This window comes from Pygoscelis adeliae, unplaced genomic scaffold, assembly GCF_000699105.1.
Source record: "Pygoscelis adeliae isolate BGI_AS28 unplaced genomic scaffold, ASM69910v1 Scaffold77, whole genome shotgun sequence".
Classification (NCBI taxonomy): Eukaryota; Metazoa; Chordata; class Aves; order Sphenisciformes; family Spheniscidae; genus Pygoscelis; species Pygoscelis adeliae.
The window spans coordinates 2,915,380-2,941,273 of record NW_008825216.1 but is presented as its reverse complement, the minus strand read 5'-3'; the positions used below and the strand labels follow the sequence as shown (position 1 = coordinate 2,941,273).

The 25,894-nt window shown below is 36.4% G+C and overlaps 1 protein-coding gene across 1 annotated transcript in view; it reads right to left on the bottom strand.

Moving 5' to 3' along the window:
• Positions 1-25,894, bottom strand: part of ARID4B (AT rich interactive domain 4B (RBP1-like)) — a 92,833-nt gene that overhangs the window by 26,745 nt on the left and 40,194 nt on the right. The window contains exons 5-15 of the mRNA XM_009329222.1: positions 25,858-25,893; positions 23,404-23,495; positions 21,024-21,162; positions 17,252-17,331; positions 15,849-15,922; positions 14,850-14,995; positions 8,809-8,881; positions 7,605-7,699; positions 6,391-6,488; positions 5,910-6,177; positions 4,723-4,895 (exon numbers count right to left, since the gene is read on the bottom strand). Coding sequence (XP_009327497.1) covers positions 4,723-4,895; positions 5,910-6,177; positions 6,391-6,488; positions 7,605-7,699; positions 8,809-8,881; positions 14,850-14,995; positions 15,849-15,922; positions 17,252-17,331; positions 21,024-21,162; positions 23,404-23,495; positions 25,858-25,893 — 1,274 coding nt within the window. The remainder of the gene's footprint in view (positions 1-4,722; positions 4,896-5,909; positions 6,178-6,390; positions 6,489-7,604; positions 7,700-8,808; positions 8,882-14,849; positions 14,996-15,848; positions 15,923-17,251; positions 17,332-21,023; positions 21,163-23,403; positions 23,496-25,857; position 25,894) is intronic.

Below are 25,894 nucleotides of genomic sequence, written 5' to 3'. Positions count from 1 at the left end.
TTAGAAGACATGCCTTCTGTATCAAGACTCCTCCACTCCAAAACCTTCCTGCTACCATTTTAAATTCACCACCATAAAGCTTTGGTATGTCATTTTAACAGATAAGGAACTGAAGAAAACATTGCCTCCAACAATCTGTTATCTCCCATATGTGAAATGGAGCTTCTGACTATTACATAATCCCGTTCAGAAAATCCTCATCAGAAAATTTAACTCTTGTGCCAATAGAAGCCATCACCAGCACAGGCACAGCAGGTAGTCACCCTACCCTATAAGGGTAATAAACCTAGTAAAACCCTTCACGTGAAACAATGCCCATATTAACCTAATTCTCAACTACTGCTTTTATTACTCCTAGCTCCCTCCCGCTGCTTATAGGAGGGGAAATGCTATTACTGCATGTAATGATGTACATAACAGCTCTAAGATTAAGATTTTTCCCTTGCATGTGAATGAATGGTTTAACTCCATTCAAGATTATTAGCCAAAGAGGTTTAGCATTTTCTCCTTTTGATATTGTCGAAATATGACAGTACCAATTCCCAGAAAACCATACCATGAAGACCTAAACCGGCAGTATGAGACAACCAGAAGTGTTTAGGTTTCTGAAGCATTCTTAAGAACGTTTGTTCATGCATTCCTTGGAGGAAATGAAAAAGCAGGCAGTTTTCAAGAAAAATAACTAAATAAATCCAGGAAGTTTCATAAGACCAAGTGAGAACTGTTTGTGAGTACTGAAAATGACAGCTTGGTGAGAAAGGACAGGGTAAAGATCCAGCGATGGCAGACCCTCCTGGCGTAGGGGTTAAGGCAGCGCCTCAGCCAAAAGAAGGAAAACAGAACAAAACCTCTTGCAACCTTTCTGTACTGTAACTGGGACTACTTCAAAGAATTTTGCTTGGTCACCTCAAAAATCCAAGTACTACCAATATAGAAGTCTGATGCAAACTTTTTGCTGGAAAGCAAAAAGTGTTATCTGGATTCTGAGCACTTAATCTTTCAGTTCAATATAAAGTTCTTGACGGTGGCCTGTCCCAGGTGCTCTAGAGAAAAGTGTTTGAAAAAAAAAAAACAAAACAAAACAAAACACCAAAACAAACCACCTTGGAGTTGAATTAATTATCTGGGAAAAAATTTTCTTACTAATATTGGTTAACTGGCAATTAACCTATACTTCAGTTCACAAACTGTATCTACTATGAAATTTTTGAAGACTTACTTTTTATTTTATTAGCTTATATTAAAAACCCCGCACCTTTTAGAAACTCTGCTAGGCTCCTGGCCTCAGTCTCTTGGGAGCATGTTCAGCCGTCTACATTGTTCACAATGTAAAAAAAGCCCCTCGGTTCTCCATTTGTTGGCTTTGACTCAAGTCTTTGATAGTTACAACAGTTCATGTTAGATGCTACAAAGGAAAATTGCACCAACTATGCAATGCTACATTTGAAGACCACTGCTTCCACAACATGAAGTTAGCAGGAACTTCAAAATAAGGAGGATTTTAAACTTTCTTTTTTATTCATTGACTAAGAATGAATACTTTTTTGTACCTTAGGGAAAAGGACGTGTTTTACAAAGCCATTTTTGTAAAGATCCCTCTGGGACAGACCAATGAGAAATAACACATTACTGGCCTTTTTTTACTGTTTTTATGACTAGAAGTTGCAAAAAGCCATATCTAGCACATGCATCTTCCACTAGTCACAGAAAAAACAAGAAAAGCATGTAGAGATTAAGGGGCAAGCTGCCTTTGAATCTCTGTTCTCAGTGTTCACAGATATACAAGCAGGCAAGAAACAGGCACTCTGGAGAAGAACGGAAGAGAACCACATTCAGCTTTTCTTCCTCTTCATCATATTGTTAAAGTCTGGGCAGAGGGACCACAGGATTCAAGTGGTAGTAATCTCAAAGGGTTGAGACACATGGGATTGCACAGAGAAACAAAACCTCTGGAAAATAAACAACCAGCAGTACTTCCTGAGATCCGGAAGCTGGGAATTAGATCCAGTCCACCCAACAGAAATTCAGCAAGAAGAAACCCGTAAGTTTTTCTGTCCTCTTGGTTCCTTGTGTCTATACACAAATAAGCTACATGAAGATGCCCAAAGTCCTACAGACATAAATTCAAATAGCAAACTCTACAAGTTTGCCTTATATAATGTTAGATTTCATTTGTTTGGCTATTTGGTTAGGACTGTGAAAGACAGATGGTCCATAGCTTAAATAAAGTTTCAGGAATACATTTTAAATACACTGACAAAAATTCAGTCCACAGTGATCTATTTTGATTACATTTGGGGTATTTTTTGTGTGTGTGATTAGTTTTCCACCTACAAAAACACATTTTTCATTTTGTATTTCAGTTCAAAGAACTGAAACCATAGCGTTTTCCCCCCTCTATATAACCTTTGCCACTTCTAACCCATGAAGTTGGGGATGGGGGGAGTACAACGTCTAGAACAATGTCCCCACCAGCATACCAGGCTCACAAAACTCCTTTATGCCGTTATGATATAAACACTAAAAACATTGTTTAGCATTTAGGATGACAGTGACATTTTAAAAAAACTCTGTAAAGCTGATAGAAATGCATTTTGTACTTCCCATCAATCTCTGAGGGAAGAAAGGAAAAGAAATCACACTAGCAGCACTATTACATTGCTTATAAATCCTTACAGACTGTTAACTGCTACAAATATTTCATTTCAGTAAGTTTAAATTATTCCTTGAAACATATCCTCAGCAATGACCACATCACCACCTACATCTATTTTTAGAGCTACACTTTCTATTCTGAGCAACTTGTTACAATCTTTCATGAATCATAACAAAATACTAGTTAGAAAAGTTTTTACTGAATGAGTAAAGAGAAACAGAGAGCAAAGCACTCAATTGCTATCAGATGAATCGGGGAATGTTAAGAGGAAATAATATTTTCTATAGTTTTTTGTTTTCATAAATAAAAAAACTAAGAAAACTCGTAACATTTTTTAATGTCATAAATAACCCAAATGGACATGAATCAGGATTAACAAAAAAACCAATAAAGGATTACTGAAAAGCAAACGCAGCTTATAATTTTAGGTACCATTTACTATAGCAGTGTAGTAAGTATTAAGTCAATCTACCTTCCAAGCATATAAATAAACACAAAGTAATACACATTTATAAATATGCAATTTAGGGAACTTTTAAAACTGCTATTCTCTAAGCAGTGCAAAGTTTTCCATCTATTTAGTTATATATTTTGAAAGTAGCATTGTAAAAACCAGTCTTTAATAATTCTGAAAATCCAGCAAACCTGTTACAGTACAGCTCATCTAGTTCACCTTTAAAATGGCAAATGTAGCAAATTCCAGCAATTGGTCTTTTTTAAAAGAAAAATTTCACATAGGATACGAATGAAGTCACATCCACAGAGAAAAGGCTCTTCTAACCATGTTCAAGTAAACTTGATTTTTCTGTATTCCGCATTTCTGAGTTACAGAAATTGCCAATGTAATCTCACTGAAAATATTTAGGAAGACAAAAACATTTTACAGAAGGATCCTTCCAGAATCTGTTATATGGAAATCAAAACCCTTAATAAAATAAAAAAGAACTACTACCAATGAATCAGAAATCAATATACTGAACTACGCCATTCTGTTGCAACCCTTAATGGGCCAGAAAAAACATTAAGAGTAAATGATATTTAGACAGAAGATTAAGACAGCTGATCTACTAAATAGCAAAGATCGCTGGAATGAACAAAAGAATTAGTGGTCAGGCAACAGCTGGTATTAAGTACAAAAAAAAAAAATAAAAATCCCTGATATACAGATTGCTGTGAAAATGTAAGGAGGTGTCATTATCTGCTTTCCCTCTTGTCACAGCTTCTCCCTTAAGCATCTGTTATTGTTTTTTGTTGAAGACAAGACACTGTATTAAAAAAGACCTTTGATCTGACCTGTAATGGCCATTTCTGTGTTCTTACCACTTGAAATCATACTGTATGAGGGTCCTAATTGCAAGAATATAAATTGTTAACACACGAGATCAGTGAGGACTATATTCTGTCGTAAACTTCATATTTTTTGCATGGCTGCCAAAAAACACTTGTTTTTATTTTTTGCACTGAAACAGGAAAACCTACCCATTCCATAAAGGAAGAGAGATCACCTGCACACATCCATCGATTACACGGCCCTGAGTATCCCTATTACTTCAGTCTCCTACTTCCAAAACTCCTGTCTGAAGGACTGCACAAGAGACTCCTGTCAGTATCATGCCCACTCAATGGCAAAGCCATTACTGAGCGATGCAAGGTACTGCCATCTTTTTCCTGTGTTACCCATAGCACACCACTGTCCAACAGCAAAAGCTGGAAACTGTAAGTTTGTGATATACTTGTACCAAAATTAAGTAGACTAAATACTACTGGCAGTGGCTGCAATATTTTTGTCTTAAATCAAATAGTCACCTATGCTTTATATGTTCTTTTGCTCACTCAGCTTATAAATATTTAGGTCTGGACCCTGTAAAAACTTCAGCTGCCTTTTTTTTTTTTTTTTTAAATTAGATCCATGAACTTTAATGGTACTAACCATGACGAAGTTAGGAACACATAGGTCTCTGGAAGATATGAGTCTATTTCATGACATTTGAAGTTCAAATTACAAGAGTAAAATTTATGAACACACACATCAGATGCCTTAGCTGATTATGAACAGAGTAACTTACCCTGATTTTTCTTTTTCTTCAGCATCTGCATTTACAGTAGGATTTTCCATTTCTTTAATCTTCTCCTCCTCTTTATCTTCTAGTTTGGTTTCATCTTCAGTTTTGATTACATTTAAGTCCTTTTCTTGATCAGGCTGAGTATACACAGGATCTGGCAAATTTTTTTTGTTTCCCTAGGATAATAAAACCTTTAGTTAACTTACAAGGTGAAATAAAACTACAAAGGATCTAAGAAAAGGCAGACAAAACACACTGAAGTTACATGAGCAAAAAAATCTGGAGTCTAGGGCTTGTTCTAAAATTACAGCACCTCTGCTGTTTTTTCTTCCAAAAAATTTCAAGCTAAACATAACAGACTTCAAAGTTGCAGCCAGTGTCCTAGCTAGTTTTGTCACAGTGATATAGGCATGCAGCTCTTAGACCTGAACTGCAAAGCAATCACTAAGATGAACATTTCACAGGGTATGTTTTCACTTAGGATGCAGAGATATCAGTACTGGCCCACCTGGTATTCACCCCAGTTAGTACCAGCAGACAGACCAAGGCTGGCTGCCACTTACACACAGAAACATTACATTTGTTTTGCACACTGACTTGAGGAGCCTACACTGCTTCCAGAGCAAACTGCTAAGCCTGCACAGCCTACTGCCCTGGACTTCCTTTGCTAAATTCACTGAGTCAACACTGGATTTTGAAAAGGTATAAACATTTGTCTCTGGACCACTGAATTACATTAGACCACTGTGTACATCATATGGCCCAAGTCTTTGTAGAGCTTCACTGGTTTCACTGGAGCGGAGAAGTAAAAACAATATTTATGAGGGCTTAAAAGCATGGCTAAATGCAAAATAAAAGTATTAGCACTGTAGTTAGCTGTGAGCATGCATTACCCGGATCAGGATAAAGGTGCACACTAATTAGTCTCCATTTGACCTGGGAGGCCCCCAAACAAGTGGAATGTTACAGCTGCTTCCTAACAAGTCAGACATTTTGACATCATGACCCCCTAAAACAGGCACCTAGAGATAAATATGGCTCAAATGTGTTGTTCTGAGTTAGGTTTACAGCATGTTTTTGTCTTGTTTTAAATCCATTATGGAGATTTCTATCTTGACATAAATTCATGGTTATCAACACACCACCTGACTTTATAAACAGAATATAACATGAACATTAAAATATTTTACCAGAACAGAGGGCTTATCATTTTCTTTACTTTCATTATCATTCTCGGCTAATTTTTTTTCTTCTTGTTGTACTATCGCTACTTCCTCCTGTTTGCGCTCCTCCTTATCCACTTTTATTTCTTTTACATCCTGCTCTGGTTCTTCACGTATCTTCAATTCTTTTTCTTTTTCACAGTCTTTACAAGGCTTGCTTGTCACTTTCTCTGGCAATGCCATTTGAAATTCAATGTTAGCTGATGTACAATACTCTTCAAAACCATAGAGATATCTAAAAGAAAAAAATTGCTTGCGATAAGCAAGTTTGTTTCAAGAAAGAACAGGCTACCTAGCAGAAGCTAAACATGAACAGTATGTTTAAAGCCTAAAAAAACTGTATTGTAACCAAAAAGTTATGGCCTTTATGTATATTACCATTACCACAGGATCACCTCAGTTATTTCTAGCGCTGTTTTAGCACAAACTTCATAGCTTTATTACTTACTTTTTGTATGCACATTTAACATTATATCCTGCAGCTGAATTCAATACAGGGATTCCAAGATCTTGATAAACTTGCTTCCACACTGCTCCACTTTCAATCTGTTAAAGAAAATGAAGTCATGTTTTTTGAATTAACTCACTGACACAAAAAAGATTAAGCCAACAAAGTTTACAACTCTGGAAAATAATTCTAAGTAATTTCCTCTGATCTATAAAATTACTACGTATCACACACACAGTATTTCACGGTAATGCAAACTGTAGTCTAATGTAACTACTTTAAGCAATTTAGCATTTCTGCATTTCAGTAAGCCACAGCAGGCTTTCCTCTCCAGGTGGTAATAAAACAAAGGAAAGAAAATACAAAGATCAAAAAAATCAGTACATCATTTTTATTTTATATTTGAAATAATTCTTAACTATCTATCAGAGCTAGAATTTCAATTAAATTGGAAAGAAAAAATTCATTCAAAGCATTAACAGTACTCAGCCCTAGCAGCACCGCACCAGATAGAGTGGCTACGAGTCTTTCATTATGTCCTTAATATGCCCTTTGGTGTCCAAGTTTTGTGACAGTGGGATACACTCATTTCTAACTATCTGTGAAGGTAAAGCAGATGTACTGCAACACCCAAGTACAAGATCGCCTCTTGAGTATCAGAAAGGTGTCGCTGCACAAACTCAGCCGACAGGCTAAGTTTATGGGAAGCAGTCCAAAGCAGTAACAGAATCTGCTTGGCCATGAATTCCATATGCTTCAATTACTGCTCCAGGACCAATCCCACTAATCCCAGTCAGCATATTCTTCTATATATTGCCCAGAATAGATAGGAGTTAAGGGCCTCACATCAGACCTTAAACTAGATGACTGGCCTTTGAGATTTTATTGAACAGTGTCTCTTTTCACTTTGTGAGGTAACAACTTTATCAGACAAACATTTCTTGAAATATCACAAAACCACACATGCTGGCTGATTTTATGCAGCAATAATTAAACACGCTGAGTAGATGTGTAATTTATTTAGAATATAATTCGTTTCTGGTTCTCATTAAAGCATGCATTTCAGAGCTACAGGGTGTCTTATGTAGCTGTAGTATTCAATTTTCATATGACTAAAGCTCCTGTGTAAGATTCTTCCTTATCACTACTTAAACAAGAATAAACAGCATCCTCAGATTTTATGGCTCTGGAATACTCATCATACTAATACTCACATTATCAAATCCTCCAAGCTTGTGTACAAGTCTGAATAATTTGAAGAGATTCAAATTTCTATATCCCAATACAGGTCGTTTGTTAATAGGGGTCCCTGTGAACAAAGACAGTTATTACAGTGTTTTGAAGTATCTTTTTCAGAATAACATGAAATCCACATCATACGCACTACTATGCATTAAATACAGTACTGTAAACTCCTCCCTCTCAGCACCTCATGCATCTGGTACTTTCTCTTCACGAAACTAAACAAACTCAAGAGTCTTTAAAACCCATTTTCCCCGTAGTTCAGTAATGTAATTTAATTCATACATACGCATTCTTCCATGTATTACTGAACATGCACAAATGATGCAGCTTTTCTTGCTACCTATATTATACATATTTTTATTTCATCCGCTGAAATAATTACTTCTAAAGATACCAGCGTAGACCTTTCACTACAATAAAAAAAAACCACCCCAAACCTCCCCAGAAACAAATCCCACAATGCTTCAAAGAGCTGAAACTTCCTATGCTACTGTACTAGCAGTAGCTACCACATTGTCATCTTTTGTAAACAGTTCCTCAATTCATCTTGACATGTAATTAAAAAGATACTAATTTAACTAATTATAATACTAATTTAAATATAAACACCTTCACCCCTGCCTCCACAGACACTGCATTTTTCTTGCAGTGTGTAAATACCTGGTAAAGAATCAATATAATAAATGGCATTTGCTTTTAAAAACATTTCAATCTACCTTACTGATAATGCTTATGCATCTAAGTGATCAGGATTCACACAAGAAATCTAGCACAAAGTAAATGCTTTTTTCCATGATCCTAAGAAGTAGGGAGGCGGTTAAATTTTACTTAAGTATTTTAAAGTTATTAAACTGAGCCTATACATTAATATGATTGAGGATATTAAATGTTTGATTATACACACTGTAAGTACACAGTAGAAAATATACTAGGATATATGAGGTACTATCCATTTATTTCTGAAAGCAGGAATAAGTGACTGTATTTTAGGAGAAGAGTCAAGTGACAGACTTATCTTCTAAATAGCAGGGAAGTCAGAAGTGATGAATACAGTCTCACTGTTTCCAAAACTGAACTGCAAAGCACTACTGGTTTACAGACTCAATTCTTTAAAGTACTGCTAAACAATACATCTATCTTCAGCTTCTACAAGTCAAAGATTAAATTGCCTACCTCTGTCTTCCATGAACTTGTATAATTGCTGAAGAAAGTTCTCTCGTTCTTCAGGAAACGGCTCTATTTCCTCCTGTTTAAAGTAATGCACACAAGAAAATTATCACCACTTCGAGTTACAGTCTTTCATTAAGAAACACACGGCAGTGATAATTTAGGTTCAAATGTTCAAGTTTGTTTTACTGTAGTCAGCAACAGGATACTACACAAAGAGACACATGCTCTCAGTGCTATGCCACATGGAAGTTAAGTTTTGTAAACTACAAACAGTTTTTCAAAATATATAAAACAATAACTGTAAAGACATTGAAATTGGATTTCTGATTGATCACTGAAGCATCACAAGTGATATCATAAATCAAGATGTATTCTCAATTTTGTCCATTTACGCAGAAAGTCTGGGAGACACCACTATTAACGATCAAGAGATTATATCAAAAATCTCAGGTCTATTTCTACTGCAGCTAAGTGACTCCTTGATGCCTGGATACACCATATCACTGTCAGGGATGAAGTGAAAGAGAAAATGGTGCTTGCACTTTCTTAGGAGTTCTAATCCACAGTACTGGCAAACCGCAGCCAATGGCACTGCACGCATACTGCCATGGGGTACCAGCTGAATGCATAGTGAGCAGGATCAATTCCAGAACTGAAATAACAATGGATATTTTGGGTGTTCAGTTCATTGCACTAATACACCTTTGTATTAGATTTACTTAGATTAATAAATAGTGGAGTTTCATAACAAAGCACTATGGCTGATTTTATAACACCTCATAATTTCTTTAGGAAATGCGACTTGCCGCATCCAGTAGCAGTAAGATATTAGCATAATCAGAATTCTTAGAAATTCTGATGACTACGCTACTTCAAAACAACATGCCAAATGTAACTAGATTAATTTTCTGCATAGTTTTTTTAGTACTACCTGTTAAGTTTCCAAAAATAACCAATAAAAGTTATTCAGTAAATCTAAAAGAAATTATTTTTCTTTTGTGTATTTTCATAATTCATATTTTCCCTTCTTCAACAGTCTCCTTGTACTAAATATTAAAGCTTCACCTACCCCGAAGCAAGGGGACAAAACATATTGTCTTTAAAGCTATAGCAAGACAGTTGAGAAATCAATAGAAACAGAGTGTCATTATTAAACACAACAGGAAAAAGAGGAAAAAAAGAAAAAACCCCCAACATCTGCTGAAGCTATTTCATAAAGAGATGGATGGCTGAAAATAAGGTCAAGGAAGGCTATTAACTATTACCAGCGAGTAGTTTTTTTTCTTATTCTATACTTCCCCTTCTCCATTAAATGCACTTGGAAGACATAATCAGAGCAAACAGGCAAAAAATGAAGAACCAGTATTCACAATACGCTGAAACAGTTGTCATTTAGGTATAATTATCAACAGAAATGCAATGAAAATATTCCACAGTCTTGCAAAGGCAATGCAAGAGGAAAGTCTCTGCGAGGCGCATTACACGATGAACATCTAGCCGATACCTAGTATACCAGCAGAGCTCAGAGCAGGCTACTTCAGTGAGCAAGAAGGACAGGCTGGGTAGAGAACTGCAACCAGTATACTAAATACATCCTCACAGGGCGGGGGCATCAGAGATCAGGCATATCTAGCAATTCCTCACCAATACGTATGAGGTGATGCTGCAGCCCTGCGTATAGTACAGACAAACGCCTGGTTAAGAACATTCACATTTCACAGGCAAAGGTGGTAAAGGAAACACTGCAAGCAAGCAAAGGATTCAGCTTGCAATCATAAAGCTTGAATACGAGTGGAATAGACACAGTTATGGACTTTGTTTTAATCTCACATGACAGGTCCTTGGGAAAGGACTTTTACCAGCTTACACTGGATCATAGCAAAGAGATCATGAGCACCTACTTGGGTTTCTCATGTTCCTCACCAACAAGAAAACACTTGCCATAAGAAAGTGTTCCCACAGAGCATTCGGGGAGGGAGGGTATCATTGAACTAAACCTTCAGGAAACCCAACAAAGCTTTTAAGAAGGAATGTATGCTTTCTAAGTATTAGGGGAACTAAAATAAAGATGATGAAGAGGCCAAATAAAACACTGCCACTCCTTACTCACTATAAGATCCAATGCCTGAAGAGTACTCTTACGTCTCAAACGTGATAATCCACAGAGGTGCCAGAATGGCAAGTGGATACTCCTTATTAATTTTCCCAATAGAGACCAAACCAACTTTCCTAGAAAGTGTGCTAAGGGGGAAAGCTTAACACCCTGCATGCCTCTGAAAAGCATTTTCACTTTCTCAGAATCTCTACAAAGTCAGTACATATTATACTATGATAGTAATATCTGTTAATAATCTCCGAACATTTAGTCAATATCTCTTAAATAATCAAGAAGCTAGACTGAAAAGGTTTCCTAGATAATGCTTTGAAGCAGACATGTCACACTCTTGTCATCTTTGCTTATTTGTAAGTTAGACAACCATAGTGCTAGCAGGTGACTCTGCAGTCTCTGTCAAAGGTTAAAGAAAGTGGCCTATATGTACGATAATGAAATCCAGAAAGGCAGCAACATGCTCTTTGCAACACATAAAATTCACACAGTATTACAGCCCAGCACTAGAAGAAAGGGTCTTTGTCAACTCTTTTACCTACTGTCAGATTTAGTAAAGTAAAGGAAGGCCGTTTTCCAGTCTCTTCCATTTGAAAAAAAAAAAAAAAGACGACACTCAATTTCTCTTCTTAGAAGAGAAGTAGAGAGGATTTGCATGTCAACTCCTATCTATATAGGACAGGAGCATCTATATATTTATATAGATATATGTTTATATAGGAGCATCTATATATCTATAGGAGTGTGTGTGAATATATATATAGGATAAGAGCATCTATATAGATAGATATATGTTTATATAGGAGCATCTATATATCTATAGGAGTGTGTGTGAATATATATATATGATAAGAGCATCTATATAGATATGATATATATAGGAGCATCTATGTATCTATAGGAGTGTGTGTGAATATACATATAGAATAGGAGCATCTATATATGAAGCCTGCAGTGACATATGAAGCCTGCAGTGACATATGAAGCCTGCAGTGACATATGTAAGAGCTTTTTTTTTTTTTTGTCCTGGTTCATAGGTACTAGGACCACATGGATGGCCTGAGGGCCACCAGTGACAATTTTTCATGTCCTGGAAAGCACTAGACAATCTGCAGGTGGATAACAAAGTCCCAAGAGCAGGCCCACAGGTCCTGTTTGAGAAGAGATGCTGCTTGATAGCCAGGAGGTTACAGGCACAAACTAGTAATAAAAAAGAGAGGGAGGAGCCTGCAGAAACTGCTCAAAGGCAGGTGGAGAGAAGGCACACATGCTGCTGACCACTGAGGAGAGAGAAGAAGAAAAAAAGGGGGGGGGGGGGGTTGAAAAGGCCAAGAGAAAAGGAAATGTAGCTCCTATTTACTGGAAAAGAAATTATCACAAGAGATGTCACAGTAAATCCCAAAATATTTGCCTGAGATGAGATCATGTCTAGCACATGGAAAGACTAGCTCATACAACATCACATGCAACTAAGAGGAGCTAGAGAGAAGGTGTACAAAGGGTACAAGGTCAAATATTTACAAACACTGTAAATAAAGACTGTGAATTATTCACCTAAAAGTAGTGACAGTATGATCACTATACAAGGATTGTGTATCAACCTGCATAGGTACAAACCTATCCACATTCATCATGCCCATGGCTGGATATGAACCTGCTATGAAAGTTCAGGAATTGTGCTGAGCGAAAGGAAGTACTCCTTGCTTCTCAGAATACTAAGCAGAACATAGCCCCTTGCAAACTGGGCTTTATAACTTTTGATCAGAGCTGAATAATCTCCTGTAAGCCTAAAGAAGAGGCAGAATGAACTTATGAGCTTGGAGAGGTGGCAAAGTTTTTACTTCACACCTTTGCAGTCTCCCAACAAATCTTAAAATAAAGAAATGAATGAACAAAACATGGAACACCATCTTCTGGTATGCCAGAGCCACACTCTCCAGGGAGGATGTATTGAGAGGAAGACCGTAACAACCATTTAAGACCCAAACCAGTTCAGTTTCCCCTTTACAATTCACTATTGATGGAATTTCATTCTACTGCATTAGCAGCAGTTGCATAACAAACTGGAGAACAGCTCTCAAACCCTAGTGAGAGAAAAAGTGATAATGGGCAGATACAGATTTTGAGCACCACCAGAAAATACAGAGGAAGTAAAAGTTTCAGAAGTCCCTCTACCAGCTTCACAGCCAGCTGTGAAATAAAGTTCTTTCCACTAATTTTCTTCTTTCCTTTTGTCTTCATTTTTTTCTGGACAGGAGGCTGGGAGGAAAGAACAGATAATTAGAAAACCAAGCATGAGTTGGGTCTCCATACTTCCAGGATGAAAGAGAGAAGAAAGGTGGAAGAGGAGTGCATGGGCTAATGCCTTGATTGAAAGCTCTTTTGCTTCTTTACATCAGGGTAGCCAGAGAGATAGCTCTGAGTGAAGCAATTCTTCAGTAGACCAGGGTATGACAGAGGTACAAGAACTCAGACTTCTTGGTAATTACCTAAAGGTTTCAAAATCTCTTACTTTTCACCACTCCAAAACCGGTAAACTCCATTTTCTACAGCTAGAAGCAGGGAAAGAACAGTGCAAACTACTTGCAATATCTGCTTTACAAGACGACCTAAAGCTGTAGGCCTAGCACAGCAATTTGGGGGCAGGAAAGGGTAGGGTAGAAGGGGAAGGAGGACAGGGTGACAGAGACACAAGGGAGAAAGAGACAACAGCAGCGCCATGCCAACCTAGTTTGGTTTATTTTTCAAATATGTCAAGAACACAGGTCAGTAACAGCTTAGAGCTGCCTCCTTAGATGGAGCTCCTGTGTAAAAGGTAGCAAACTTCCCTGTGGCTTGGAATGTGTGGTGAGTCACAGGTACGTACTGGGGCAACAGCTCTATAACCAGGAGAAAAGTTTATCATCATTTATGTGAGCAGCTATTTACAATAGCATGATTTTACCACGCACGGAACTCACTCCATGGACACAAAGGGAAAAATAAACCAACACTGTCATAATATACAATAAATCAGATGCAAGACAAACTACGGAGGGAAACTACACCCTTCTGCACGCTACAATACACTGCATTATTATAGAAGGGCAAACAACTCTTTATTTGGAGGGAGAGTGAACTACAAACTGGAAACCCATCTGGGCCATGACTAACATTACAGCCCAGGAATTAATATCACCCTAAGAAAGCCGAAGTTCTGTATCACTGAAAAAAAACTTGTTTGCCTTCCAATACTGAAACAGCATGTGCAAAGAAAAGGCCAGTCTGGATTTACATACAGTTGCAAGACATAATTGCTGATGTTTCAAAAAAAACAGAAAGAGATCTTTGGTTTAAAGTTATCAAAAATAATTTAAGCACCATATATCCTTTATCAAAAACAACTTAAGTATTTTTTTTTAGCTATACAGATCTTCCCAGTTAGAAGACAGCCAGACCTTTAACAGCTAGCAGGTAAGTTCCATCTAGAAATACACACAAGTAAAGGGAACATTTTTTCTTTTAGAAAAAACAATAAGCATGTGACAGCAGACACCAATATCTACCCTTCTTCACCTGCTCAGTCCCTGGTAGGTACTGCAACCCCTTCTGCCACTGCCTTAAGATCAGCATGGGAAAGATTCTAGAACAGGATCTTCCTTTGACTTTTAATTTCTATTTTTTAATTAGTCCCTAATGACTCAGCCTTTTGACTACATGTTTTTTGCTTAATGATTCAAAGATATTTGTTAGGTTTTCAAGTTGATATTTTCACATTAACTGATCTTTGTTGAATAAAGGTTTTGAAAGCTGAGAGGCAATAATGTTGCCTATGTTAACAATGTTGCCTATGTTAATATGTTAAATGTTCTCGAATGTTAAAAAGACCTACTTAAATATTACAGTCTTGCTAATTTTTATCAGCTGTGTATCTATGCCCTTTACTAACTTCACTTGCCTCTTCCTCACTGCTGTTATCCTCTTTTTCTTTTTCATCCTCTTCCTCTTCTTCAGCTTCACTGCTGGAGCTGTCTTCTTTCAATTCTGTTTTCCAGTTACTAGGAACAGTTCTGTTTTTACGGAATTCAAGGGCTTGGTCAAAAGCTGTAAAAGGACCAGTATTTGTTAGCACTGCAGGAAGTATCAGTTTGACCAAATGTTTTAATAAAAAAACGGGGGTAGAAGGGGAGAAGGAGAAAGACTGCTAATTAACAATTCCACCCCCAAATTCAACGAACCTCAACAACAACCCCATGTTGTCCATCCTTGTTTGTCTTACCCAGCCAAACTGGCCTAGCATTCTCTGCACATCAAACTGTTCAGAGCTATTATTAGGATTATTACCATGTTAGTGTCTATAGACACAAATAAGGATCTTATGTATTAGGGCATATATGAAAACTTAATTGCGAGAACCCCTATTCCAACAGGTTTACACTGTGGTTTACGTATATTGAACAGAGAGGAGAAGGAGGAAAAAATAAGCACAAGCGAATTCTAAGTTTGATCACACAAACTTAAAACTTTCAAATGAATGCGCAATTCCCGTTTCTTGAGAGTGCATAAAAGCAACTTACTTATTAACTATTAGGGGTCCTATGGTGAGAATAACACTATGAAGGTCTAACATAAAAGGCCAAATACTAAATAACCTATAAAGCCAGTGTGAGCTGTATGATTATATCCTTTGTTTGGCATGTCTACATTTAAAACAAATACGGTAGAGTGGAGGGGTTTTGTTTGGGGTTTTTTTGAGGGTTTTTTTTGGGGGGCGGTCAGGAGTGTTTAAGTTCCTCTAGATTTTCAGAAGTATTCTCCTTCAATATATTATGCTATAGGAAAAGACCCTGCATTTTAGCATTTTTAAGACACAAAAAAATCTACCATAAATTTGGTTCAGTTTACGTAACAAAGTAAATACATACACATGTGTTTTCTCATAGAAAGTTATTTTTACCTTGTTTTAACAAAGCATCAGGCTTTGGTGAAGTTTCATTAATCTCCCGAACATCTTTTCTTGGCACAGAAACACTAGGTAATTTAGAAAGTGTAAAAAAAAAAAAAAATTAATATTTTAAAGCTAAATTCACAGTATAATATAGAGATATCACCAAGACTATAACACGCTTACTAAACATACAGAAGAAGTAATTCTATAGTATTAGTCTGGTACAGTATTAGCCAGTTAGTGGATTAAAAACAAAACTTCTACATAAATTTAGTTAGACCATCCATATGCATTCACTGCATATTAAAGAAAGCATTCTTCCACTGACAGGTAGCTTCTGGAATCTCCCAAACATATATTCCTGAATGAAAATCTCATGTTAATTTAGCAAGTAACTACTCACCCACAAACAACAAAACTCTACCTTGCTTAAAACATAAATGAGTATTAGTATAAACTGTCAGTATAAAATGAAACACTTCCAAATTGAAAGAACAAAGCACTTTTTAATTTCTACTGTGGCTATATCCAAGGAAGCAAATCTGAACTGCAGCTTTGGGGGGTGGAGGGTATGTGCTTGTGTGAGCACATGCTTATGTGTGTTTCTCCAGTGACGTGCATTGATGCCTTAATAACTATCAAATGGTAAAGCAATAGCCTAGACTTAGTAAGGAATTAAACCACAATGAAACTGTTAAATATTTCAATACCCTTTCTGCAAAAGCATTCTGTTAAATTGAACCAAGCAGAATAGCTGGAACTAAAATGTAGAAAAAAGAATTCTATTGTCATCCATCAATGCCCCTCCCTGACCAACACGAGTTTAAGAACAAAAAGTTCCTTATTCTATTGCAAATACCACACAGTCTGGTTTTCTAGGTTTCTCTATTTTCTTTCCTACTTTGAAAAGAGCTGTAGTACTACTCAAAGAACATGAGAATATGCAGTTGTAGTCTAGACCGAGATAAACATATGCCTTACTACCTCAAAAAAAGAAAGAGTATTTCTGTGTGTGCATGTGGCGTACATGCGTGCATGCACCCACCCCCTCTGTAGCTGGATAAGCTTATGGCCACGTCTCTGAAAAGCAGTGCTCTATTCCATCCAGAGCCGGAAAGAGTCTCAGGCCATTCTCGAAGTCACGAAATACTGCTTTGTTTGCAGCCATTGTAACAATGAGGTTAAAACTAAGACAGATAGACTTACGCATCCCATTATTAATAACAACAAAGTTCAAGACTAATTTCATCAAAATATAGGCCATTAACAGTTTTCTAAACATTAGAAAAATCTTGGCAGAAACTTACTGAGCTTACTGATGTTATTAATATTTTACCCAACACATCTCATACTACATTTCATTTGACTGGTATAGATTTTATTCAGTTATCAGCCTCTACATTCCTACTCACAATTTGCCATCCTTGAAAGAGCGAACGAGAATATTGTCTTTTTTCACTGCAATATCATCACTACAATCTGGACAAACCACCTGCAAAGATATTACAAATGCGAAGTTTAGAGAGAAAAAGGAGAAACAAGAGAGTAATAGTATATACCAATGCTTCTCAAAAACCTTTTGGGCTCATTTCTCTTTAGCGAAACTGAGATCCCTCAAAACACAGGCGTGATGACCTCTGAAAATACTGAATGCATGAATTCGTGCTCGCTTCCTGGAGGGAAGTGACGGCTGTGGTCAGAGATGTAACTAAGAACAGCATTCTGACAAAAGTTAAGTACCTGTCATGCCACTACAGCTTATTCTATTCCTCATCCTAAAAGGACAGAACTTCCACCAAGTGCTGCCACCTGAGTTAGAGACCTCTTCTGAAAAACTTCCAGAAATTGCAAGGATGTAATCACCCACGGTTTCAAAAACAAAGGCATACAGGATTTATGAAATGCAATCTTATAATGGAAGATTCATAAGTTACCTACCTAGGAGAGAAGAGTGCCTCAAGTACAAGTATTATGATAGGTTCTTTAATTCAAGAAGTAGACTAATCAAGTCTAGCACTGAGACAACATGTTAATTATTTGTTGCAATTTTAAAAGCTATTTAAGTTCCGTTAAACCAGTATACAGGTTGCTAATTAAAAAGCTTCAGGAATTTAATAAAATATATATAGATTTCATTTCCAGAGTTACAGAACAGAAAAGCAATGCTCTCCATCACTCATCTCTCTTCTCTCAAAACGTGTGTAGTTCCTTGAAAGTTAAGGACGTTCTGGCTGCTACGAAACCCCAAGGAGCAGCAAACGACTGCAGCCCTAATTTAGCCCTGGTAAATACCTCTTCTCTCTTACACCAACTGCTTTCAGTCCTACTTTTTCCACCAAACACACAAAGATACTGCATGAGAAAAGCTTTTTTCCCTCCTTACACAGGTCACCAGCCATACAGCATTTTAGAAGGTAAAGTCAAAAGCTCCATCTGATTTGGAAACAGTTGCATATCACAGAGCATAGGCTAAATATGCTTCTCAAGAAAAATAAAACTTAACACCCCAAGTCTCCAAATTCAGTGCATTCTACAGTCTCCAAAGAAATTACTTTACAAAACTACAACTTACTAATTGAAATGCAGCTGGAGATATAGTTTGCAGCAGTGTTTTAATATCAAGGTAAAAGACGATGATTATCATTCCCCATTTGAAACAGACAGGTGCAATCTCCTAGCTCTCTAAAGATGGAAAAAGGCCCTTCTGGCTTTAGCTATTGGTTTTCTAGAAGCATCAAGATCTTAGCAGTCAGAAATCCATTCACAGGTTGGAAAACAGCTTACCACAACCTCATCCAGTGCCTTTACATCAAGCAACATCACCTCAGTTTTGCCCGAGTCAAGTTTTCTCGATTTCCTTGCAAAACAAATTCTACTGGAATCACAGGAGGATCAGAGAGATGATCCTATGTAAAGTCAATTTCCTGAAAATGCTGCAAGCAGATTTCCTCACTGCACCTTCCAAAAGCCTTTAAGTACACATTAAAACTAAGCAATGCTCTAAGGCTTACTAAATCACACTCTGACATAAGGAGCAACTGCCAGGCCTTTTTACAATTACAATTAGCCATTGCTCTCAACGCCCCCCCGCCGCCCCCAAAAAGCAACAAAATCCCCCAAAAAACCCACGCATGCAGGATTAAAACAGTGTAGTCAATCACTGAGTCCTCAGAAGAGTTTTTACCAAATTTAGACCTCTACAGTTTTACATTTATAAGTGACAGGCTATATCTGGTTATAGGACTGATAGCCAAAGTAATCAATTTCCACTACTAATCTTAACTGTTATTTGCTGTAAAGGTTTAGACTAATCCCTGAACTTCTTTTCACATAATAAACTTGCACAATGTCCTCTGCTTACACACAAAGTGTGTCTGTACACAGTATCATTAATAACAAAGTAATTCTGGAATACATTTTCTTCAGCATATTAAACCTGAATTTTCATTTCATTATTCACATAATTATAATTAGCATAATACAAAGCTAAAGCAAAATTTATCAGTAATAAGATAAAAGTACTTCGTTGATATAGTAGAGGTAACCTGCTTACAAGGTAAAAGAATGGAGAGGCATAGCTACAGGGGAGTGGATTTTTTTTAAAAAAAAAAAAGCTATTTGGGGCATAAATCTGTTCTTTAGCACAACCTTTCAAGTTACATGCAATATGATGTTTATCTGCAGAGCTATAAACCTGATTACTGAAATAACAGTTAATCTAGGATAAGCTATTTCAGAGTTAACATGCTCCACCCTCAAACTTTATCCCCCTACTGCTTCTCATTCATTGCAGGAAGCTTTCAATGAAGAATGAGCTATTCCAATCTCCAAATGAAAGCCAAAGAAATAACAGTGCGTATCTTTAGTATACCTTGGGAGAATAAGCAACAATTCAGTTAATCTTTAAGGTCTGACCCACAGCTACCCAGAGTAGCACTACATTAGTCACATACAAGCCTAATACCTACCAGAGAGGCTGCCATGGAAACTGTCATGTGCATGACCAGAAAGGCTAAGCCAACAGTGTGACACAAAACAGCTCAAGCCACTCTAACTGACCGCTTCTGCGAGTACAACTGTGAGGTAGGTGATACTGCATCAATCTTGATGACAGCTTTCAGTAAAGAAACAGCTCAATTTTCTTGTCTGTTACTGAAAACCTCTCTTAAAGCTATCCGTCATTAACATGGTATATCTCCTTGCTGCATATTCTGCCCTCTCCCTTCTTGTGAAAGAGACTTCAATGACTCATTCTCTCCCACCAACTTTTCCAAAAGAAGTCCTGCTGGAAAGCCTCTGGACTGCATTACAAGGCACAGGAGGTGACAAGCAGAAAGTTGCAACTGAGAGCTATTGCACACACTAAGAAGAGTTAAATGTTACTGTACGGCATCTTTTCAAAAGCAGAGCACAAGTCTTCCTGAAATTAGATAAACATTTTAAGCTTTCATTGCTAAGGAGAAATTATTCAAATATTTACAATTAATAATAAAAGAAAAATTAAAAAGCATGGTACTAGAAGGTACCACATATGGAAATATATTACTTTCCAAATACATCAGTCTATATGCAATCCTTAGACTAACAGTGGTATTTTATTAGAAGGTCATTTGTAAAAAAGTGTCTTTAAACCAGAATAAAGGAAGATAGAAAATATTTGTACTAAAAGACTACAATGTTATTTTAAAGGAAATTTATTGGCAATTCTCTACTACCTACCATAGCAACAAAGAAAAAACATTTGACTTTATTATCAAATGTGTTTACATTGAACCTAGAAAAAAAAGTATCTATGTAATCACTGAACTTCCCCTCTCTTTGCACTTCTTAATATTTTCTTCCTTGATAAAACTTGGTAGTTCAGAAAAATGACAAGCAACAGCCTAGAAAAAAAGCCCTGAAATTTTAGTTCAGTAGTACGAAACACACTGTTGAGCTGGAATTAGGTCAACAAGCTCTGGCTGTTTGGAAAAACTAAAGCCATGTAAGCAATCACTTTTTGTAAACAAAAAAATTTACATATATAATATTTCCTTTGACTATTATGATATGGTCCAATTTGAAGAAACATTAAGTTCTATAAAAATATAGATTAAGCCATCAAAAATGAAAAACCCCACCTTTCTTTGGTGCCTAGAAAATGAATGAAACTTTATAAAATTAAAATAAAGATGAAACTCTTACCAAGGCTGGAAACCACAGAGCTTTCTTTTTATCCACACTGAAGCAGTCCACACACACAACTTTTCCTAGTAACTCGTCACTTTGTTTCCTATCATCTTCATCTTCATCGCTGGAAGAGGATGAAGATTCTTCTTCAGGACTAAACAACAGAAAAAGACTTAAAACTCAGCTATTCAAAACTTGCCTATTACAATTACAGGACATCCAAAGCTAATTGTCAAAGAGGCATAAATAATAGTGACTTCGCTTGCCTGTTGAGTGTTTTAGGATAAAAATAAATAGAAGTATTTATAACGATATTATAATGACAACTCAAACATTACAAACTCAGAACTGCACATCTACATGTAATACATGCAAAAATCAAACAAACCACCACCATGCATCCACATGGAGGCATAGAAATGCAGTCAGGACATTCAAAACAAGAATTCTGCCCTAGTGAAGCACAGTTCAAAAATACTGTTGCAGCTGTAGTTTTGGACCAACATTAAGTTAAACTGTTTTGTTCTCCCTCTTAATCTCTGTGCTTTTACTTTAACAGCCACACAGAATAAAAAGCTATTTTGAGAGAGGACAAATCTCTGAAGAAACATCAGCTATGGAAAAAGAAGTCTGTTTATCCTGAAACAGTTCTTTAAAGATGTGCAGTGAAGCATTTCAATGACTGTTTCAATTTCACATTGAATGAAGTGTTGGAATGTAAGTTGATGGGCAAAGAAAGGTGCAAATACATTTTGATTAAAAAAGGTTCTAGCTCATTGTTTTGACTGCTCTAGTACAAAGTTGCACCTGGTTTTAACCATATGGGGAGTCTAAAGGTACAAAACTACTCCAACTAAAATTACCTGCAACTGATTAAAAAAAAAAAAAACCACAAACAAAAAAACCCAGCACTCCTGGCTCTTTTTTTTTTTTTACTAGTCACTTTGAAGGTTAATTCTTAGAAAATACACAGCGTGTTCAATGAGCACAAGCAGAATTTTAAAAGCTATCTTCCATTTTTCACATAAATACTTACGAATACAAAGTTCAATATTAACAAAGACTCACAGTTAGCATTTGTGTAACAGAAGACAACTGATTTACAGTCTAAGGTGACATGTTTCATTTTCCCCACCCTAATTTTATGTCATCATTTGCAGTGCTGATAAAAAAGGATGTTGGGGGAAAACAACCCAATGCTTTAAAGCAGTGACTTCTTTTAAAATACAGTATGAAAGTCTTTCAAGGCTGCTCTCTGGGATTTGAGAATCTCTTGTGGGAAGGGAAAGAAGTCAAGGACTAGAAAGAAAGCCAGGACTATTTTAGAGAGACTACAACCCAGCTCAGTTATACCCATATCTGTGCAAATTTGCCTTTTTACTCAGTTCTGTCAGTATTAACCGTAGGAGAAAGGTAAGTGTTGTTTCTGCCATAATAATGTCCTGTACAGTTAGGGAAACAGAGAAGTCAACAACCCAGTCACGGACACCAAGGATGCTGCAATCACATTCTCTGTGGTATATGCCAGCTTCTTCCATCTTTTTCCTTCAATACATCATAAATTAGTAAATCAATAGAGTAAATTTATAGTACCTCTACATATGCAGGGCAATATTTATTTCAAGCTCTCAGAAAGACAGAGCATGAAAGGGTAATCCAAGCATGAAAACTCCCTTCCCACCCCAGCCACCACCACCTCAAAACTTTTTAAACAAAAACAAAAACTAAAAACCAAACAAAAAAACCATCAAAAAACCTCCACCCACAAACAACAAAGAAAAACAGTCAGTGGAGTATTTAACTCTGTTTTTTCAAGATCACAACTACCAAGAATTTTGGCTCCTAGGAAATCAAGTCACTACTCTTGAACTTTATTTTTCTGTCAATAAGCTTTGCTGCATACCATAATACTGTTCACCTATTCCCAAAAGCCCTCCAGAGACCTTGTAATGAGAAACCAAAGGTCTACATGTGGGATCTAATACCTTCTACAAAGACTTCGTATCAGCTGGAAAAAGACTGCATTGTAATGATTTTAGTTTGAGTCCAACACATTTATAATACTAATATTCTACTACAGAGAGGCTGCTGAATATAGCTTAACAGCACATTTCCACTTGGTATGCCACTTTCTTTTTTTACTTAAATAACAAAACCAAGAAAAAACTTTTTGCCTATACCCAGTACTATTTTAAGCACTGATTACATGAAGCCTTGTTGTAATTCTTGCATGCAACAATAAACTGACTTTCAGTCTGAGTGCTAAACAACACTTTTCATATAGCTTCCTGCTTTTTGAGTAAGAGACGCCTGAACATACAACTAATAAAACTTCACACGCACTGAAAGCTTCAGAATTGAATACAGACAGCACAGATAAAGATGTTAAACTTACATATGATTGGATCTCCTTCCTCTGTTTGTTTTCTTTCCTATAACAGGAGTCCCAAAGTGTTCAGGATTTGTGAGTGGAAGCTGATCTAATGTCTGTTGAAATGAAAAAATACATATACATACACACATAAAAAAGCCTGGCATAAAAGTTATTCTCCAAACTTTGTATAATCTGGTTAAAGTAATTTTTGTCAATAGAGAGACTTTCTCATTACAAAAGAAATACAGAAGTACAACAGAGACGTCACTACTTTAATTTTAAAAAGTAATGTGTTTTGGTTTGGGTTTTTTTTCCAACACCTTCTCCCTACCTCCAAACAATTAACTTTCATCCAACACACATAGACAATTCTTCCCAAAAGTCCTGCCTTTGGACCATTCAAACACAGAGAATTAAGTATCGGGTATTCTGCTGACCTGGGATAGTCCATCTCTACAGGATGAATTTTTTGCCTGTCCTATCATCAGACTAAATACCCAATCATCTACCTATAAATAAACAAAGGTCCCCTATGAAATGAAACTGCAAGATAACTCAGTAGCAGCAAACATGACAAGTTAATTGTCTTTTTGTTAGTAATTCATAATTTGGTATGGGAGAGAAAGATTCTAAAACAATTTTAAAGAGGTTGCTATATTGATAATTGAGAAGGTGCTAACTGATGCTCTATTAGCATCAAAACAAGAAGAGAAGGAGAGAAAGAACGAACTTTCTCTGTTAAGGGAGAATGCTAAAGCATCAACAGAAGGACTTCATGGACATGCAGTATCTTCTTTTCCTAAGACTGCTGTCATCTGTTTAAATGATAACCATTCCAGATTCAAAGGCTCCTGGTACACAGAGTTTTTTGTATAGGCACTTATTCTTGTTCTTTGAAAGAAGGCATAAAGCCTTCCAAAGTAAACATGGTCCTCTGAACTACACTCCTGAATCGTGTATGATTTTTTTAAACATGAAACACCAACAAGAATCTCAAAAGTATTCTGTGTCAGACAGAACTGGACATACAGACAATAAACCTGGCTTTTTCAATCTTAAAGTAAATGCATGATCACTTCTGAGTGTGGTGGACATCATAAAAGATCCCACACACTTGTGAAGTCAGAGATGAAGCTAAAGCAACATCAGAACAAGACAATCATGTGGCACTGGTTTAATTACAAAAGAAACTGGATGCAATTTTCCCTGCTGAGTAGCTATGCAATCATGAGGTAATTATTAGAAATGCACAACACACGTTTCATTGAGGGCTGCAGACAATGAATTGCATATCAGTGACTTCTGGCAAGACATCAAAAGCTATGACAATAAGAATGACGATAAAATAAAAAGTAGGAGTCGCTTGAATGTAAAGTTTCTTTGAATCTGACAAAATCATCTGAAATTACTCTCGTTCAGCCAAACTGGTCGCAAACCAATATATATAGACTAAAATTTTCAACCTGCTTACTAGAAAGTAATACTACTGAAACCGCATTAAAATAGTATTTATGGAACAAAAGCAACCTAATTTTCAGGAGTGCTGATCGTTAATAAGAAAGAGCTCATTGAATGAACAACACAATCTTTAAATTTATGGCATTAGTATCTGAATCCAGATTTAGGTATCTAATTAGGCCCTCTTCTTTACATGTGTTTAATCCTGACCTAGGATGCTAGAAGGTATCTGAACCTTCACAAGAATGCAGTAAGCAGGCAACAAGCTCAGCTGACTACAATAATAAAGCATGTTTATGTAGAGCAAAAAACCCCGCATCTTCAGTAGCTTTCCAATAAGCTAACATGTTTACATAAATCTGCCCATCAGTCCAGATAGTCTTACATAATAAGAAGGAATAATCCACATGCTGAAATTTCAACTATTTGAAATTTGCTACAAATGTCTAGATACTTTAATATGCAAATCACCTTTAAGACATGAACCAGCTTCAAAATACTGATAACTGTCTTCAAATTAACAGGTAACAGCAACTTGTAATTTGCCTTTTAAAAGAAAAGTACTGATCTTCCAAGTTTATCAGCTATTACAAGTTAGACTTCGTCATCTACCTAAAAACCAACAGAACTTAATTATGTCCAAAGATGTACATTAATGTTTTCATGTACCATATTTTGATTTTTTCCAACGAATACTTACAGATAATGTTTTTTATGTAAAGCAAAGTAGTTGTGTGATCACTGGTTTTGTGTGATCTACAATCTATGAACCATTAATAATATAAAAATGAAAAATATGAAATGCTGATTTTGTTTCTTAACTTACACAATTTGGTGAAATTTAATTGTATTTCTTGAATTAAAAAAAGAACAAGCCAGACCCTGTAGACTGTATTTTACATAATCCCCATTTTTAGTAGCGTGGATGTACATAACATACTGAAGACTGAGGTACTAAAAATATCACTTTGAAATTTTTCTAAATAAGAAGTCGTCATATAAAAATTCTTCCATTACCTCGCTTTCAGCAAAATGTCTTTCTCTTTTTAAACAC